The 17,053-nt window shown below is 43.7% G+C and overlaps 1 protein-coding gene across 1 annotated transcript in view; it reads left to right on the forward strand.

Moving 5' to 3' along the window:
• The first annotated feature begins 1,398 nt into the window (after positions 1-1,398).
• Positions 1,399-17,053, forward strand: part of TMEM135 (transmembrane protein 135) — a 187,692-nt gene continuing 172,037 nt past the window's right edge. Inside the window, exons 1-2 of the mRNA XM_080375927.1 lie at positions 1,399-1,795; positions 16,247-16,374. Of these exons, the coding sequence (XP_080232053.1) occupies positions 1,655-1,795; positions 16,247-16,374 (269 nt within the window). The 5' untranslated portion in view covers positions 1,399-1,654. The remainder of the gene's footprint in view (positions 1,796-16,246; positions 16,375-17,053) is intronic.

Genomic DNA, 17,053 nt, shown 5'->3' on the forward strand with positions numbered 1-17,053 from the left:
ATAATTGAACTGTTTGGGCCAAAAAAATTCTCCTCCTGCAGATTTGCCGGGAGCCTGCAAGTAGCGTCTCGGCGGCTTTGCTAAGCGTCCAATTTACCCATCACGGGCTGCTCAATCTGCCACGCAAGCGTGCCCTTCCACCCGCCGCAGGCTCCTCGGGGGACACCACCCCACCCCCCCCCCCCCCCCGTAACGCTGTTTGCAAAATTAATGAGGGATTTGCTCTATCTCGTTGGGAGCAGCAGGGACTGGTCTCGGGTCTGATCAGTGAGGGAAACTGCGGGCTCGGCAGCGGGGGAATTTGGAGGCAGGCTGTAAGGGGAAGGAATTTTCTCGCTGTGGATCTGTTCCAAGTCCGGGTTTGACTCAGGCTGGCTTGCTGATCCTCCTGTTTGCCTCGGGACGAATGTCCCACCTAGGGCTTGAAATAACCCCTCCGGACCTGACCGCGCACAGCGAGCCCGGGGCGCCCTGGCTCCGCGGGACCGACGTTTGCAGGCCGGCGAGTTACGAAAGGCCGAAGTAAAATCCCCAGGTCCCGACACGCCTGGCCCGTTCAGTCTCAAAATAATCCCAATTTCAAGATGGAACCAGATGCCAGTTTGGCATCTGCCCCATAACCGTGTCATTGGTCACTGCCATCAGGGTTCTGTAAACCCCCTCCATATCCCCCCCCCCCCCCCCATATCCACTCCCCCTTCCCTCATATCCCACCCCTCTCCTTCTCCCATACGCCCCCCCCCCCCCCCCCCATATCCCACTCCCCTTCTTTCCAAAACAGAATCGGCCTCTTTCAAGCTTCTCCTCTCCCTGGGCCCGCTCTCGCTATCCCCCCCACCCCCGCCCCTTCCTTGGCTACATCGGTCGCTGCGGAGCCCGCCCGCAGCCCGGGACCGGGCCGGGGGTACCCAGGCTTGAGGCGCCGGCCCCCCCCCACCGCTCCCACCCCGGGGTGACGGAGTGCGCTCCGGGCAGCCTCTCCCTACGTGCGCTACCCGCGGCGCCCCGTCGGGCAGGGGCACCGGAGCACCGGGCAAGGGCACACCGAGCAGGGGCGCGCCGGGCAGGGGCGCGCCGGGCAGGGGCACCGGGACACCGGGCAGGGGCGCACGGGCGCACCGGGCAGGGACGCACCGGGCAGGGGCGCGCCGGGCAGGGGCACCGGAGCACCGGGCGGGGGCGCGCCGGGCAGGGGCACCGGAGCGCCGGAGCACCGGGCAGGGGCGCGCCAGGCAGGGGCACCGGAGCACCGGGCAGGGGCGCGCCGGGCAAGCCCCGCGGCGGGAGGAGGGCTGCGGCTGGGGGGGGGGGCGGCAGGAGCGCGGCGCTGCCCCGAGCGGCGGGGCGTGGGGACAGGCCAGGCGGATGGGACACGCGGGACGCGAACGGCACCGCACGCCGCCCCCAGCCCACGTGCGCCACGCGCCCCGCGCGGAGGCTCGCGCCACCCCGCCCCCGGCCGCTCCCCGCCCCCCGGCGGCCGCGGATTGGCTACGGTCCTCACGCGAGCCGCGAGGAGGGGGGGGGGGAGGGGGGAGGGGGAGCGGATGCCCGCGAGTAACCCCACCGCCGCCGCCAGCGCCCCGCGCGACCTTTCTCCTGCTTCGGCGGTGACGCGGCGGGCGCGCGCGCCCCCTCCCCGCGCGCGGCAAAGATGGCGGCGCTGAGCAAGTCCATCCCCCACAGCTGCTACGAGATCGGGCACACCTGGCACCCGCGCTGCTCCTGGGCCGTCCTGCACGTCACGCAGGGGGCGCTGGCCGAGTCCCTCCGCATCTACGGCACCCTCTACCTGGTGGGTCCGCGGGGCCGGGGGGCGTGAGGGCAGGGGCTGGCCCGCGGGGGCGAGGGCGTGAGGAGCGTGTGGGCAGGGCTGGCCTGAGGGAAGGGCACAAGGGGCATCGGGGAAGGGGGAGGCTGGCCTTGTTTTTGAGTGGAAGACCATGAGGGATACCAGGGCGGGGGGGACCTGGGGTGGAAGAGAAGGGTACGAGGGATGGCGGGGAACCAGGCCTGAGGTGAGGGGGAAGGGCATTAGGATGTTTGGGGAGGGCACGTGGGATATCAGAGCCGGGGGAGGGGGAGTGTGGCCTGGAGGCGGGGTGGGGGGTAAGGGTAGAAGGCATATCGAGAGTGGGAGGCTGGTCTGGGTTGAGGGCAGAGGAGGGAGCAGGAGAGATGTGAAGGGGTGGCCTGACCCTGGGGTGAGGGGGGCGGAAGGCAACCAGGATGTTTTGGGGGGAGTCTGGTGTTGGGGAGGAGAGATGGTGGTGTGGGCAGCTTGGTTTGGGGGGTGGAGGGTGTAAAGGTTGTGGTCGGGGAGAACCTGGTGCTTGAGGAGGGAGGCACAGGAGAGGGGGAGCGTGTTCAGGCTGGGCCTGGGAGGGGAGGTGGAGGGCATGGGGGATGGTGGGGTCTGATGGCATAATAAGCTGTGACAGGGATGAAGCTGGTGGGTAGGAGGGCATGGGCACAACCTGAATGTCCTTTTTTTGCCATTTTCCAGTACCTATGATACCTGAATAAAACCACTTGGTGTTTGCCTGGGAGGCTAGCATAGTGTCTTCGCGGTAGCAAGTGTACTGCATGCATGTATTGCTGTTGGAGGCATCCTGGTAATAAGTGCCTTAGGATGAAGGAGATTCCATTGTATAATGAAGCAAGGGGAAAAAAATACATTAAAGCTAAATAAATCTTAAGTATTCAGCAAGTATCCTACAGGTGAGGTATGTTTGCTTGAGTGTACAGTTAGACTTGGTTATATCACGTCAGTTGCAGCTGGCTTGCTTCCAGCAAATTAGGGTGTAGGTAGAGGAGTCAGGATCTGTTTGCATCCATCTGTGTAAACATACCCTGCAAGCTGTTCTAGGCTGGAATCGCTGCAGGTGAGCACTTCCTTCTGCTTCCAGCTCTGTGTTTCTCCTGTAGTGGTGCTTGGAGGATTGAGTGGTGAGCTGGCTACCAAGGTGGCTCCAAACTAAGTCTTAAAGAAAGAAAAACTGTAGTTTTCTTACAGAAAGAAAGTCTATAGTTTCAGTTCTATACCAGTGCTGGTACAACAAAATTATTGAGCATGTAATGAAGAGAAGGGAAGGAGTGGGACTGCAGCAGTCCCGACACAATTAGTTTAAGCTCCTGTTGAAGTGTGCCTTGAGTGAAAATTGTGACGCCATCCAATTACATGATAAAAAAGTTAATAACTGGTAGTAGTGTGGACCTGAGGAGTCATTGTGTCTGACAGTGAGCACTTTCACTCTGAACTGACACAAACAGAAGTGGCAGCTGTTCATGTCAGCATACAGTGAGCTTGGGTCAGGAAACCCATACAGAGAAGAACATTCCCCCCCGTCATTATTTTTCTTTGTATTTGCTTTTTGATCCAGTTTGCTCTGTGGGTGCATGAATACTTGTGCCAGCAGAGAATGGGACTCAAATGAGCCGTAAGAGGTGTAGTGGTGATGTGTCAGGTCTGGCTAAAGATAAGGCAGCTTAAACAGCTCTGTAATTAAATCAAAGTTCTCTAGCAGCAGCCTAGCCTGGTAAAGACGTTCCTGCTCATAGCTACATTATGGTTCACTCAGTTCTGCAGTCACAGGATAGGGAGAAAGCAAAAGAGAAAAAACCCTAAAAATCCAATATATTTTCCTGATCTGTTTTACACTGTGGCCCCATACAAACAAACTTACAAATCCAAAATGTTTTCCTCATCTTTTTTACACTGTGGCCCCATAAACAGTTATATCTTGTCACAAATCCAAGGTGGGGTGGGAACCTTCTCAACCAGTGTCATGCTGTACCACAAAAAATCTGCATCAGTTTTTACTCAGCTTTCTTTACATTTTTTTATTTTTCTTAGGTTTTTATTGACAGTGTTTAACCTGACTTACCAGAGTAACCTAAAGCTCAGCTGCTCTAAAATCTTGCTGCTACTTAAAGAAGGCGGTAGCATTTGCCTGACTTGGCTCCCAGGCATATAACTGTACTCCTTTCTTTGTGGGGTCTTGGACCTCATCTCTCCTTGAGCAGGTTTGATTCACCTGTTAACCCAGAAGATGTTACTACCCTGTTTTTAGCTGGGGTAATTTTCAACTACATTAATGAATTTTATTGATTTATTGAGCAGGGTTTGATGAGCACCAGAGCCCACGTAAGGTAAAGAGTGAAAGGGTGCAGTGGGGACTGCAGAGGAGGAAGCAGGAGCCTTGCACATTCAGTAGCTTGGGAGGGAAGGAACACTCCTGAATTAGGAGAGGCATCGCTAAATTCATTCATTGCCAGACTTTAAGCTGTGCTTAAATTTTTAAATGGAATATCACTGTTGGACAGCACAAATGTTCAGTCCTTTTCTGTAGTCTGAGGTTCATGTAAGGGGATGAACTTAAGTTGTTTTATCTTTATAGTTATATCAGTGTATGTGTAGAATGTTCCTGGTACTGCTTAATCCCTGTCCTTTGTAGAGCTCAACGACAAAAAAATTGCACGTCGTTTTTCTATGTCAAGCCTGTAAAATGGCTTCTGCTTGTTTGTTCCTCCTGTTGCCACAAGGTAATAACGAAGGAAAGTAGATGAAAGAGTTTCTTTTCACAAAAGCTTGTGTGGAAATGAATGAGAATGAGTAGATGTGAATAAATTGCCAGAGGTCATTCTAGGAGAGATCATGGTTAGGGACAGTTTTAATCCAGAGCCCACACTCATTTTAACAGCTACACGCCACATCTCTTAAAGGTTTTGCTGCTCATCAATCAGTTGGAGACTGATGGAGCCAAATTAATTGATGCTAGTATTTGATGAGTGAAATACTGGTTTTCGGTAAATGGCTGTAAAGAGTCTTTGCTTTGAAGTAATGCAGTACTTTTTTTTTTTATTTTTTTTTTTTTTAAATGACTGAGTATTTTTTTTAGTTGGAAACAATGCAATCTTCAGATATCATACTTTCATTGTCTTTATTTTTGCTGTAGGACAAATTGATTGCTTTAGCAAGAGTAGGGTTTATATCTAAGTTGACTTGCCCCTCCCCATACAAAGTGGCTGACAGGAATGCCTATTTCATAATTAAGATTGCTTGTATTTCACAAACCAAGTGTCCCAATGCATAAGTCTTCTGAGACCCACTCATACAAAAAAAAAAAAAAAAAGGTTAAAAATTGCTTAACACCTATACTCCCAAAAGAAACCCCAAACAATCTCCCAAATAAACCTTATAATTATTATGCTTAAAATAAATGCCTGCCTTGATATCTTAAGAAAACTTTACTGAAAAAGGCCTTCATTATTTGTATTTTGTTCTATCTAGAAATTTTTTTTCTTTTTGAGTAGTCAGAGCTAAGGAAAATGTGAAGACATAATCTTGTTTTTCCAAAGTTGAAGAATTCAGACTTCTTGAGATTCACAGAGGTGGGGAGAAGTTAATGATTTAACAGGGGAATTGTGTAAAGCTGGGGAAAGGGAAATGAGAGGCTAGAATATTGGATTTGAATTGTTTCAGCTTCTGTTTCCTGGGATTTCTGTTGATTTCGCATGGGAAATCTGCCATTCATCACTTGCGTTAGAGCAAAGTCCTCTGTTTCCTGAGGGTCTGTAGGTTTTAGGCACTTTTTTGATGATGGTACATCTTGCAGTAGGTGAATATGCTTATTTATTAGTATGAAATCTTTGTGGTATATTAGAGATAATTGGATCTGGTGGTAACATTTCCTGTTAATCTAAATAAGGTAAAAATCATCTGTTTGCTACTTTGCAGTTACGCTAATTTTTCTAACTTTTTGCCTATGGGATGACAAAAGTAATTCGCATCATTCACTTTTTCTTTCTCCTATTCTGATCATCTGTTTTCTTTACTTAATTTAAGCCGGGCTCCCTCTTCCCCTTCTCCAACCTAACTTCTGTCCTGGCCTTCCCCTGTCAAACACAGGCCTTCCCTTCCCCACCAACATCTCTCCTGCCCTTCCTTCCCAGCACTGGCTCCTTCACACTCTACATCTGCTGCCCTTCCTCACCCAGTGTGCCTCTGCTGCTGAACGACACAGCCAGGCAACAGCCTGAGTACTGGCCCCTTCGTAGTTCACACTGACTGTTCGTTTACTCCTGGCTCTGTCGCCACACACCTCTCTTCCAGACAGACCTGCTGGCATAGAGCACCAGGCCTAAAGCAGTGCGGATGCCAGCAGCTCTGTTCCACCTGTCCTCTGGACTGGGCGATGGTTCAGGCAATTATTTAGCAGAACAGGTGTAACTGGAGCCTGCTGTTCCACTACGTTTTTTAATGGTCCTCAGGGCTTGCTGTATGCTACCGATTTCTTTCACTTCATTTCTTTTCCTACCCTTTTCATACTAATTTCGGTCTCACTTTTGATGCTCTCTTCATACTCATTTCATACTTGTTTTGGTCTCATTTGCAGTATTTTTCATACTTGTGCTATATATATACAACATATATATAACATATATATATAGAAGCACATGTGTGCTTCTAATAGCCTTCAGGTTCATAGATGCCAATGGCTTCTTTCTCTTTCTGCGTCAAAAGTTTTTTTTTTCCTACTTACGATTCCAGTGCTGTTGCCTTCCTAGTCACTCTTTGACTGCTGAGTATCTGTATTCTTTCCCTCCCTCAATCTGCATTATTTTGTGAGCTCCTTAGCACAGCATTGCATATGATATTGTTAAAGATGCAAATGCTGTCAGCAATTGCACAAGTACAAGGTGTTCTTTGTTCCTGTGTGAATGTGGGAGGGACAGTGGTACTAGGACAGCATGGGCCAGGCAGTCATGCACATGGCAGCTGGCAGGTCTCTTCACAGATAAACCACCACCTGACTAGAGGTAAAAACAAACCTAATAATTGCACTAATGAATAACTCGGAAAACTGTTTGATGGAAGACAGAATCCCCAAAGATCGAAGTGAGGTAGAACAAAGTGTGCGTGTTGCATCACTTTCTTGGCTCTACACACATTGCTGTAGGCTAGGGCTGGAGATTAGCCCCAAGGATGGATGGTGCATGCTGGCCATGTTGCTGCTCCTTCAGGCTCATTTCACGTGTGGTTTCTTTTAATGAGAGTGGTTTGTTCCTGAGCAAAGCTAGGGAGCCACCTAACACTAAACCAGATCCTGTCTTATCTACCAGGTAGACATAGTCATCATGTATCATCCTTCTGAGGTGTGTGGGAAGGCTGTACTGGCCAGATTGTATTCTAAAATCATCCAGCATTGCTGGGTATATTAAAATATGTTTATTGTTTGCACTGTCAAGCATTGTGTATGTGGAAGTAGGGTGGGGACACTAAGAAGGATGTTAGTGTTACCCTTGAATAAGCTTCTGTATGCCAGCTTGGATCTCGGGTAGCCTGTCAAGAAACTCCCTTCTGACAGGACCCGGGACCTGGAGTTGCTGTCATGGTGGTAGGTGGTTGCTTGTGTTGGGATATCTGATCATTTTAGTACCGTGTAGTGTCCCGTATCTCTGTGCTGTGTTATTAATGATGTGTAGGTCAGGTTCTTGCCTTTAGATTCTTCTGGAAGCTGGGTTTAGTATGACTAAAATTAACTTAAATGTTACTTAAGTAAGACCCTGGCTGTGGCATCTTCCTTCGAGGCTGTGATCATTCTGCCCTGTTCAGGTGGCTTTTGGGCCAGAACAGTAAAATTATTCTATAATTTAAAAATAAACAAAAATACTCTTTTGCTGAGATACTGAGAATTTTAGAAGAACAGGTTAATGTATTGAGGTGGGTTGAAGAATTTATGCTCAGAGATGCAAGGAGTAACCTGGAGCCTGTATCACGGTAATGGTGGAAAGCAAGGAAAGCCCCAGCCTTGACTGCCTGAGCAAAGATCTTGTAAAGACACTGCAAGTACTGCCAATTAGCAAAAAGTATTAAAGGGATTGTTTGTCAGGAACATGTAAATCCCTTAAGTTGATACAGATGTATAGCAGAGTGCAAGAATTTCAGGGTAGGAGGAAAATTGTTGAAACTTATACTGAGTTAGACATTTTTGGGGAATGAAAAATAGCCTTCTACTCATTTAAGTGCAAGGGAAACAAGTGGTGGAGATACATCATCATGGCATGACAGCAATGCCAGGTTTGAAGGTAATTAGATGTCATTCAGAGAGTGCACGAGTACTGTTCGTATCTTTTTTTCAGTTGAGTGGATGATACGGAAAATTTAGAAAAAGCCAAATCAAAACAATCCAACCCCCTGATGGTGGTCCTTGTATAACATCTCACAAGGGATGGACGAAGTCAGAAAGCAGGAGGCACATGCTCTTCCTCAGGGTTTTGCAGGAACTGACTTATGAAATGAAGAAAAATCTGGAAGCCAGGTTTTATAATCCGTGAAATCAGGGAGGGACCAGCTAATTGAGAAACAACAAATCTGACTGTTTAAGAGGAGACATGAGGAACAAACTGCTGATTTGAACAGTGCCTTGTAAAACCCAAGTGTTACCTGAGGACATTTTGAGATAAAGTTACTCCAGAGTACTTAAAAATAGTTTTAATAAAGCGTAGGAATACTGTAATAAAATTCATACAAAATGATAAATATAAATAATTATGAAAGAAATCTGACATCCATCTGTAGTCCTGCCTGCTGCTTGAGTAATCTGAGGTATTTTCTTAACTGGTTTAAATACTGAGAATTGCTTTGCTTTTAGCATGCACACTTGCCTTAAGTTCTAAAATTTTCCTTGGGTTTTTAATGACTCCCGGCATATGTATTCTATAAACTATCCACACAGCATTGTTCGTTGTCTCTAAATTTGCATTTTAAAGGTGGCTAAATGTGCCAGATAGTCACTTTTATAAATGTCACTGAACTTTGCCTTCCTGGAGATTTGGCTAGGTGTCAGAGTATTTCTATAGCTTTTTTCTTTTTTTTTAAATAAAAGTTCATTATGATAAGCTTGACTTTAGTTGGTTATTGTGGAGGAATGAGAGAGACATGATAGTGCTTTTTTTCCCCGTTTCCGTCAATCAGTGCTGTATGTGTTGGCTAACATTTGATGGGGGGAGATAGTGTTCTTAAAGACTTAAACTTTTTAGAAACTTCGGAAGTGGTGGTTTGATGGACGTGGGAGAGGAGCAATGATGTACACATGATGGCAGAGTTGATGCAAGGCCTTTGGTTTTTGTAGCCTGCCATGTAGCCTGTTGGACTGTGTACACTGGTCAGCAAATTAGCACGTTCATTAGGTCAAACCACTCTTTGTGGGCGATGTCTCCTGTGGGATCGGTAGTTCAGGGATGTAGGTGGAGGCTGAGGATACTGGAGGTGAAGCTTAGGTTACTGCAGTTGGGCGTTGATTACTTGTGGGTGTGACATTGTTAAACTAATCAGGCCTGACCAGTGCCTCTGATCATGGGAAAGCTCGTTGTTGAATCTTTTGTTGTTGTTGTTCCTTTTCTGCTGGAACACTTTGAAAGTCTGGCTCAAGTCTTGCACTATACTATGTAGCTCTGTTTTAAGAATGGTGTTGGAAATGCATATTTCCATGGTTAAGACAGAATAAATTAATTATGATTTCTTAGTTCTACAGGGCTTAAAATTTGTATATGAAGATAAAATTAAAAAAGAAAGAACTTAAGCAGTGTACTTTCCACAAAACTGGTGGTATGCTGAATCTAGTGGACTGATTTTTTGTAATTACATTTTCATGTTGGAGAGTCAAATTGCGGTTGTATGAGTTCTGTAGTTAATGCTAGAAAATATTTTTTTTCTGTCTAGTTCTTTATTTTTACCAAGTAGGCTTTTTTTTTAATACTTCAGACATAAAATACAGTAGACCTTAGAGTTCAAATCATGAACAATGCTTATTCTTAGAGTGACTAGGGTATTACTTTAAGAGTGTTTGCATTTGATTTGAGAGGTGAGCTCCTCTGTCCAACTCCTCTCCATGTGGTTATTTAGTTAAAAGTCTAAAACCCATGTTTCCTCCTACCCTCATCTCTGTTCACGTGAAAACAGTCTTAAGAGATGTAGTAGCCTGTCTCTCGTATTTAGTGTAGGTGGAAAAGCCATTTTAGAGCTTCTTTTTTTCGGAATAAATAAGAGAGAGATATTCATATATATGAACATTTTGTATCTATTTTAAGATGATAATGACTGAAGTGTTTTAGTGAGAGTTAAATCAGAGTTTGTTTTAAATTGTAAGGGAGATGGGGTGGTTACCATCCGAGAGTAAATCTGTGGTCGGTTTACATTATGTTGATGAACAGGAGAAGGAGAAATCTTCCAGTCTGGGCTAGGTGCATAAAAGATAATCAGCTGTTTAGGGAATCGTTATGGTGCTTGTGTGTTCAAGGTTTTTGGAGGACAAATTTGTAGTCATGTCTTTTGCTGTAGTATGCCATGTATTAGTCTGGCTGTTCCCTTTGTTTGTAAGTAACGAGGGTGTGGAGTTCTCTTCAAAAGCCTGCTAAAGTTGTCAGGCCTGCATTAAATCATAATTGAGTTTGGGGTTTCAAGTTTTAAACAGTTGTATGCAGAAGTGAGGAAAAAAGTTATTTTTCTTAAAAATTTTAAGTCATAGTCTGTCTGTTTTCGGGTTTTATGTGGATAGTAATGGAACACTAGGCAGTGTTAGATCATTCCTCAGGTGTGGAAAGAAACTCTTTTTTGCCCCCTGCCGTGCTTGACTTACCTTACTTAAAACACTTCACCTGACCACATCTTAGTACCAAACTAAGTTGTATTTGGGACCGGAAATATTTTCTCTGAAAGTCAGGCTGGCAGATGTTTAATCCCCCCACTTCCTTCTGTGCTTGTGTAGGGTACAGATGTCACACAATCAGGGTATATTTCATCAAATCAGTTTCTCACTTGGAGGTGCTGTTAAAGAGTAATGTATTTGTCTTTTCTGACTGTAGCATGCAGAAGTTTTGTTGTCTGAGGACTGCAGTGTTTTGTGGTCTGTCTAAATTTCATCCAGATCCACATATGCTTACCCTTATAACATCCAGTGATACACAGACTACGTAGTTTATTTAATAGTCTCTTCTGGGTTTTTGTTGTGAAGTACAACTTATGCGCAGATGAACCAAATACAACAATAAATATAATTTTCTTAAGCTATCTGCACTTGCACTACTAATTTTTAGACTTGTTGCTATGAGATTTTTTAATTTCTTAAAATTTCAGCATACAGTTACAGGTGTGTTACTTGGCTGTCATAGAAATAACAGAAGCCTAATCTCGTATGTAGGAGAGGCTTGGAATTTTGTGTTACAGATTTGCATATTACTGGAAAAGTAGCAAAAGGCACTTAAAACATTAAAACATTCTTTAATCCTGTGTTATGTTGTTTGAAGGCTTGAAAATTCTATGCGTGCTTTGTTAATATTTTAACATATCGGGTGGTGGTTTTTTTTTTTTTTTTTTAGAATTAAACCTGTTCTTTCCAGCTTTTTCCCTGAAATAATGTGTTTTTTTTCTAGCTCTGCTGTTTGCTTTTAATGATGAGATATTTTGGATTCTTTTTGCCTTGTCCTTTTTTCCCCCATCGATCTTTTCCATTCCTCTAACTGTGATTCATTTGTTTCTTCTTCTGCACTATATCTATTTTCTGCAGCCTATGTTGGACTGAAGGGAGATCAAGAGCTAGAACATGAGGATGTAGATAGAAGGAAATTAGAAAGTTCTAAAACCATTATGGAAATGTTAGGGCCATCTGCCCTGTGGCAGTGCATGATTTGCTATAAATTCGCTTTTGCTCTTAGTTGTTGAGTGTTTGGGCATCTAGAAGAATACTTCTTATGGGAGATTGAGAAAGACAGGATTTACTGGTTGACTGTATCAGAAGATGAGAATGTAAGAAATGTTAGCAAAGCTGGACTCCATCCTATTTCTAGGGCTCTGGTGGCTTAAGCTCTGCTGGTTTTGAGAGAGGAGAAAGTGGGGTTATGTTGCAGGAAGGGCTGCAAGGGCTGTGAGAGGCAAACAGCTCAGCTGTTGGTATGGACTGTGAATAATGAGTACTGACTGCTTATATAGGCCAAATAAAGACTGTATCTGTGGACTGTACTACTGCTTAAACCTTCTTTTTTGTGCATAAAATGTCACAGTGTAAGAAAACTCAAGTTGTGGTGAGAGGAAAATGTCAATGTTAGTTTTTGAAATGTAGGTTTTCTTTATTACTTTCTAGGTATCTTGGAATTCTTGTGAATTAACTTACAAGGAGTGCTCATACTGTATCCTGACTCAAATGCTTAATTCTGGATAGGGTTGGAATTTTTCTTGATGAATAAATAAATCTTTAATGTTACCAAAGTATTTCAAACCTGGATATTCCTTATCTGCGGAAAGAAAATCTGCTTGAGAAAGTGCCATTATCTAATTGTTACTTTAAATGTCAGTCACGAGCATATGGGCTTGCGTGATAGAGTTTTTATGGTATATTGGAGTTATGATGGTTATCAGTTAACATTAAGTCTTCTATTTCCTAGAGAGACGTGATTACAAGTTGATGTTTTGATTTTATAGTTTTTGTCATTTTTTAACGTGGATGACATAAAATATATATGTAAATGAGAAGTGAAAGCCATGTGCCTTCTATCTGGAATGGAAGGTGGTGCAGTCAGCAATTGCTCTTAGTATCTGGGGAGCTATTCCACAGTCTTACTGATATTTTTTTTTTTTTAAAGGAAAGGTGGTGCTGTACCAGGGAAGGGTTGTCTTAGTTAAATATAAGTTCTCTAGAAGGGTGGAGTTCTTAATGACAGTCTTTTTCCCAGAGGGTTGTGTAGTCTTTTTAAATATCCAAAGGCCAGGTTGTTGAGTGCCTTGAAAAAGAGATTTTAAGAGTGACTTCTATGGAAGTCCAGGAAGTTGCAGCACGTCTGGTGTGTTGCTAAGCTGCTGTTCGTCAGAGGAGATGCTGGAGCATTCTTCATCCGGAGATAGGTAAGGCTGCATTGCTGTGGTTTGCCAGGAGAAGTCATGACTAAGTGAAAGCTGTGTCTTAATCCACTGACATTTGGTGGAATCTCCTCTCCCTGGTTCCAGACATTTTTTGGACAGTTGTCTGCTTCTCATAAAGGGTAATAAGCAGGAGAAGCATCATGGCTTCAGAAATGAAGTAGAGGGAGAGGCAGCGCTGGAAGCGGATTATGCTTTTCTCTCCTGTGAAATCATGGCCTTAGAGTGGGTGTGAAGAGCGTGTTGCTTCTGTTCCCTGGATTATGGCTAAACCACTGGGTTAGGGCGTGAGGTGGGGGAGCAGGGGCAGCCAGAGGTTGAGGTGAGGCAGCCTTGTGTCTGGGTTTCATACAGCAGCAAACACTTGTGGCATTACTTCACACAGCAGTGTTTCACTTGTGTTGCAGATGTGCCTTACTATCTTACTAAAGCTGAAAATTGACAATAATCTGTTAGTACCGAATAATTTTGTTTTGTAAAATTCTAGTCACTCCATCTCAAAAAGAGAAGAGTGAAACTAAGAAACCATGGAGAAGGATGGTAAAAGTAATGGGAGGTGTGGAGCTGTTTTTGGCCATTCCTGGATATGTGGTAGTCAACTGATCATTGAGCTGCATTAGAATTGCAGTCCTTCATTCTTGTAGCGGATAACACCTCAAACTAACTTTTACAGCTATCAACACTAAGGTCCTGATACAGACCACCCTGAGGTGCCTAAGTACCATGCCTAGGATTCATATACTCCTTTTGTAGCTGGAGAGCTGAGACCATAATGTCAATGAAATGTTCATTTCTGTCTGTCAGACTCTACAGGGAGTCTCGGGTACTTACAGACCTTCTGCTACATCTGTTGGTATCTTCATGGAGGTTCACAGTTGCCAAGGAAGTATTTACCAGGTGTCCTGATGCCTTCTCTTTCCATGCTGCTGTTACCAATGTCTACTGGTAATCCTTGAGCAAGTGCATTTACTGTAAGAATTTGGCCTTCATCACAGTGTCCTCTCAGCTCACCTGAGTGAATTGTATCCCAGCAGGAACCATGAACTGCTGGCAGATAGCATAATTCTGTCTTGCCAGCCTCAACTTTAATGGTACTTTTCTGAAGTGTGTGAAACTGAAAGGGAGAGCAAGGTGGTGTCCAGAAGCATCTCTGGTATTTTTTCCATGTAATCACACCATTGGTGGCGGAGGAGAGGAGTAGAGCCTCCTCCAGAGTCTGCTCTTGACAGTTTTCAGCTGTACGCAATATTTAGCTTAGTTGACGTCTATAAAGCGCTTTGAAAATGGTAAGCATTATTTGATTTTGGTTGGGGTTTTTTTTGGTGGGCATGCATCAAGCTCCATTGCCCTTACACATATAGCTTTTTCAGTTACCATGCGCAGGGCTTCTTTGGACTGGTTTGTGTGTCATTATTCCTGGTTCCTTTCTGTTTTTTTACTTGAGGGTAGAATAGTAAAGAGAATGGAAAGCAGAAATTTATATTGGCCTGAAACTTGTTGGAGAAGCTATAGAAATAAAATTTTGACTTCAATATGATATTAATTTATTAGATACCAGTCTTCTCCTGTTGCACTTCTGACACTTTGGTCTGAGGAAGTAAAGCTTCACACTTCAGGTATAAGGTCTGTGTTCTTAAAAGGAAAAAATATAATTTTGTTCCAAATTTTCATGGCCTTTGTACAACAGGCTAGAATAGCAAAGGAGGTAGCAACTAGTGATTTGGCATTTAGACTACGTTCAGACTTTGCTTCAACAGAAAGATTATCTGAATTGCATTATTGCCTAATCCATTACAGTTTAAGCAGACTTGACACTTGATTAAGTAATGTGTAAGTTTGTTTTCAGAAGTCTGTTCATGCATGTATTTCTCCTTAATCCTTAGTTCAAGCTTCATTTTAAAAAACATATTTTGGCAGAACTTTCATGTGGTTTTAGCAGAGTCCTTGGCCCATCTCTGAATCTAAAACATCTACTTGCGATTCAGTATGAGTGGACGTTGTTTCAGAAGAACAGCTCCCTCTCCCTTGTTTTTAAATTGAGGAACTGAAACCTTGAGAAGTGTTGCCAATACTGATTCGACAGGACGTCTTTCGTTGTTCTCATCAGCACCAGCAGTATGAAGCCCGCTCTGTTTGGAACTTAACTAATTCTAAGCATTGACTGAAAATGCCTGCCAGTTTTGAGACTCCCTGAGAGATCAGTGCAGATTTATGCTATTAAAAAAGAAAAAAACCCACAACACCCCAATAAAATCTGTCTCATGGTGCACCCAAAAGTATAATTTCATGGAGCCATAGGAGCATGCAGACTGGAGGACCTCAGGAGGCTGTGTGGTCCCAGCCTTCTGCTCAAAGCAGGGTCAGTTGGATGAGGTTGCTTTGGGCCTTTTCTAGTTGAGTTTCGAGGATCTTCAGTGATGGGAGAGTCCACAGTCACGTTGGGCAACCTGCTCCAATATTCAGCCATGTTCAAGTGAAAAATTTTCTTCCTTAGGTATAACCAGAGTTTCTCATACTTGAACTTTTCTGTTGCCTCTTGTTGTACCCCTGCACACCTCTGAGAAGAGCCTGGTTCTCTATGCCTTCCCATTAGATAGTTGCAGAATTTCTGTGAACTAAAAGAGAGTCTGAAGACTTCCAGTGCTTGAGTCATTAAGTAACTCTTCTTTATAAAATGTGGGACATACATTAAACTGACCAAAAAACCCATTTGTTTTTTAGATCCAGCCTGTTTTTTACTATAGGCAGTTTTTTAGAGATAACGTACCATTTCTATAACACTTGTCAGGAATGTGGTGTTTTTCCAGCACATGGTGAACATTTTTTGGAGGACTTGCAGTTGGTTAATTGGAGTAGAAGACCTTTAGATATATGTCATCACTTCATAGACACTGTGTAAGGCCTGTGTTTGGATTACTTTAGCGATATTCTGGCCTTAATTATGTGATAGTCCGATTGCCTGGAAGACAAAACTCAGTGTAAATTTATCACGTCTTAGAAGTTCTGATACCTGGCAGACAATGTTTCTGACTATTATGGCCAATGGTAACAAGGTAATAGAATTCCTCTTGTACTTCCCATTTCGGATTGCTTGATGTATTTCCTGGTATAAATATTGCAACAGCTGGAACAAGTTCAAAGGAAATCTTTGTGGTATTGTTCATAAACCCAGCAAATTTAAGAGGCTTTGATTTACTACTTAAATGGGCATGTCTCATTTTCCTTTTTTTTTTTTTTTTTTACAATATGCAAAAAAAGAGCCTAACTGAATTACTGAATTAAAGTTTGTTCTCCCCCTTTTTTTTTTTTTTTTCTTTCCTTCTCCCTCAGATAGCAGCTATTCTCAGGAAACGAAAACTTGACTATTATTTGCACAAACTGCTACCTGAGATCTTGCAATCAACTTCCTTTCTGACAGCAAATGGAACCTTGTATATTGCTTGCTTTTGCATTCTAAGGTTGGTATACTGTGCTAAAAATGAAATGAAACAGGAAAGCTATTTTTATGTAACTTTTCAATTTATATAATAATTTGCCTTTTTTTCTTAATAGGCTTGTTTGTAATGGGTAGGAATAACAAAAGCGACAGCTGTGCCGTCATCTTGATTTCTGGTCTTACCACTTGTATAATGAGTCGATGTATTAATTTTGCTTCCTCTTCTCTGTTTTACTTATTCAAAATATAGTGTTCAAATATGTTCTGGAGGGGAACTGAGAAAACCTAATCTTCCTCTCGTAGAAAGAATTGATATAATGTCACGTTAGTTTCTGCTTTCCTGATGCAGGAGCTGTGGTGATTTTTAATAATCCTAAACTTTATCCAGCCGTCCAAGTTTGTGCTTTCCTTATTTGTGGTCATAAATGAAGTAATTCCCAGCACAACTTCTGTGTTTCTGTAAGATACAGTCTTGCTCTGAAAAATGTGTATAAGTGGCATTTCTGTATTTTGATCTGTTTCCAGGGTATATTTCAAGTAATTATCAGGATAGTTAAAAATTAAACTTCCCTGTTTATGAATATCATGTCCTAGGTCTAAATGCATAGACACATAAAGCATACAATAGCTGTGAATTTTTGAAAGTTATCTGTCAGTGCACTCAACAGTCCCTCCAAAATTTAATCAACCCATTACATCCT

The sequence above is a fragment of the Falco punctatus genome, assembly GCF_963210335.1.
Source record: "Falco punctatus genome assembly, chromosome: 2".
NCBI lineage: Eukaryota > Metazoa > Chordata > Aves > Falconiformes > Falconidae > Falco > Falco punctatus.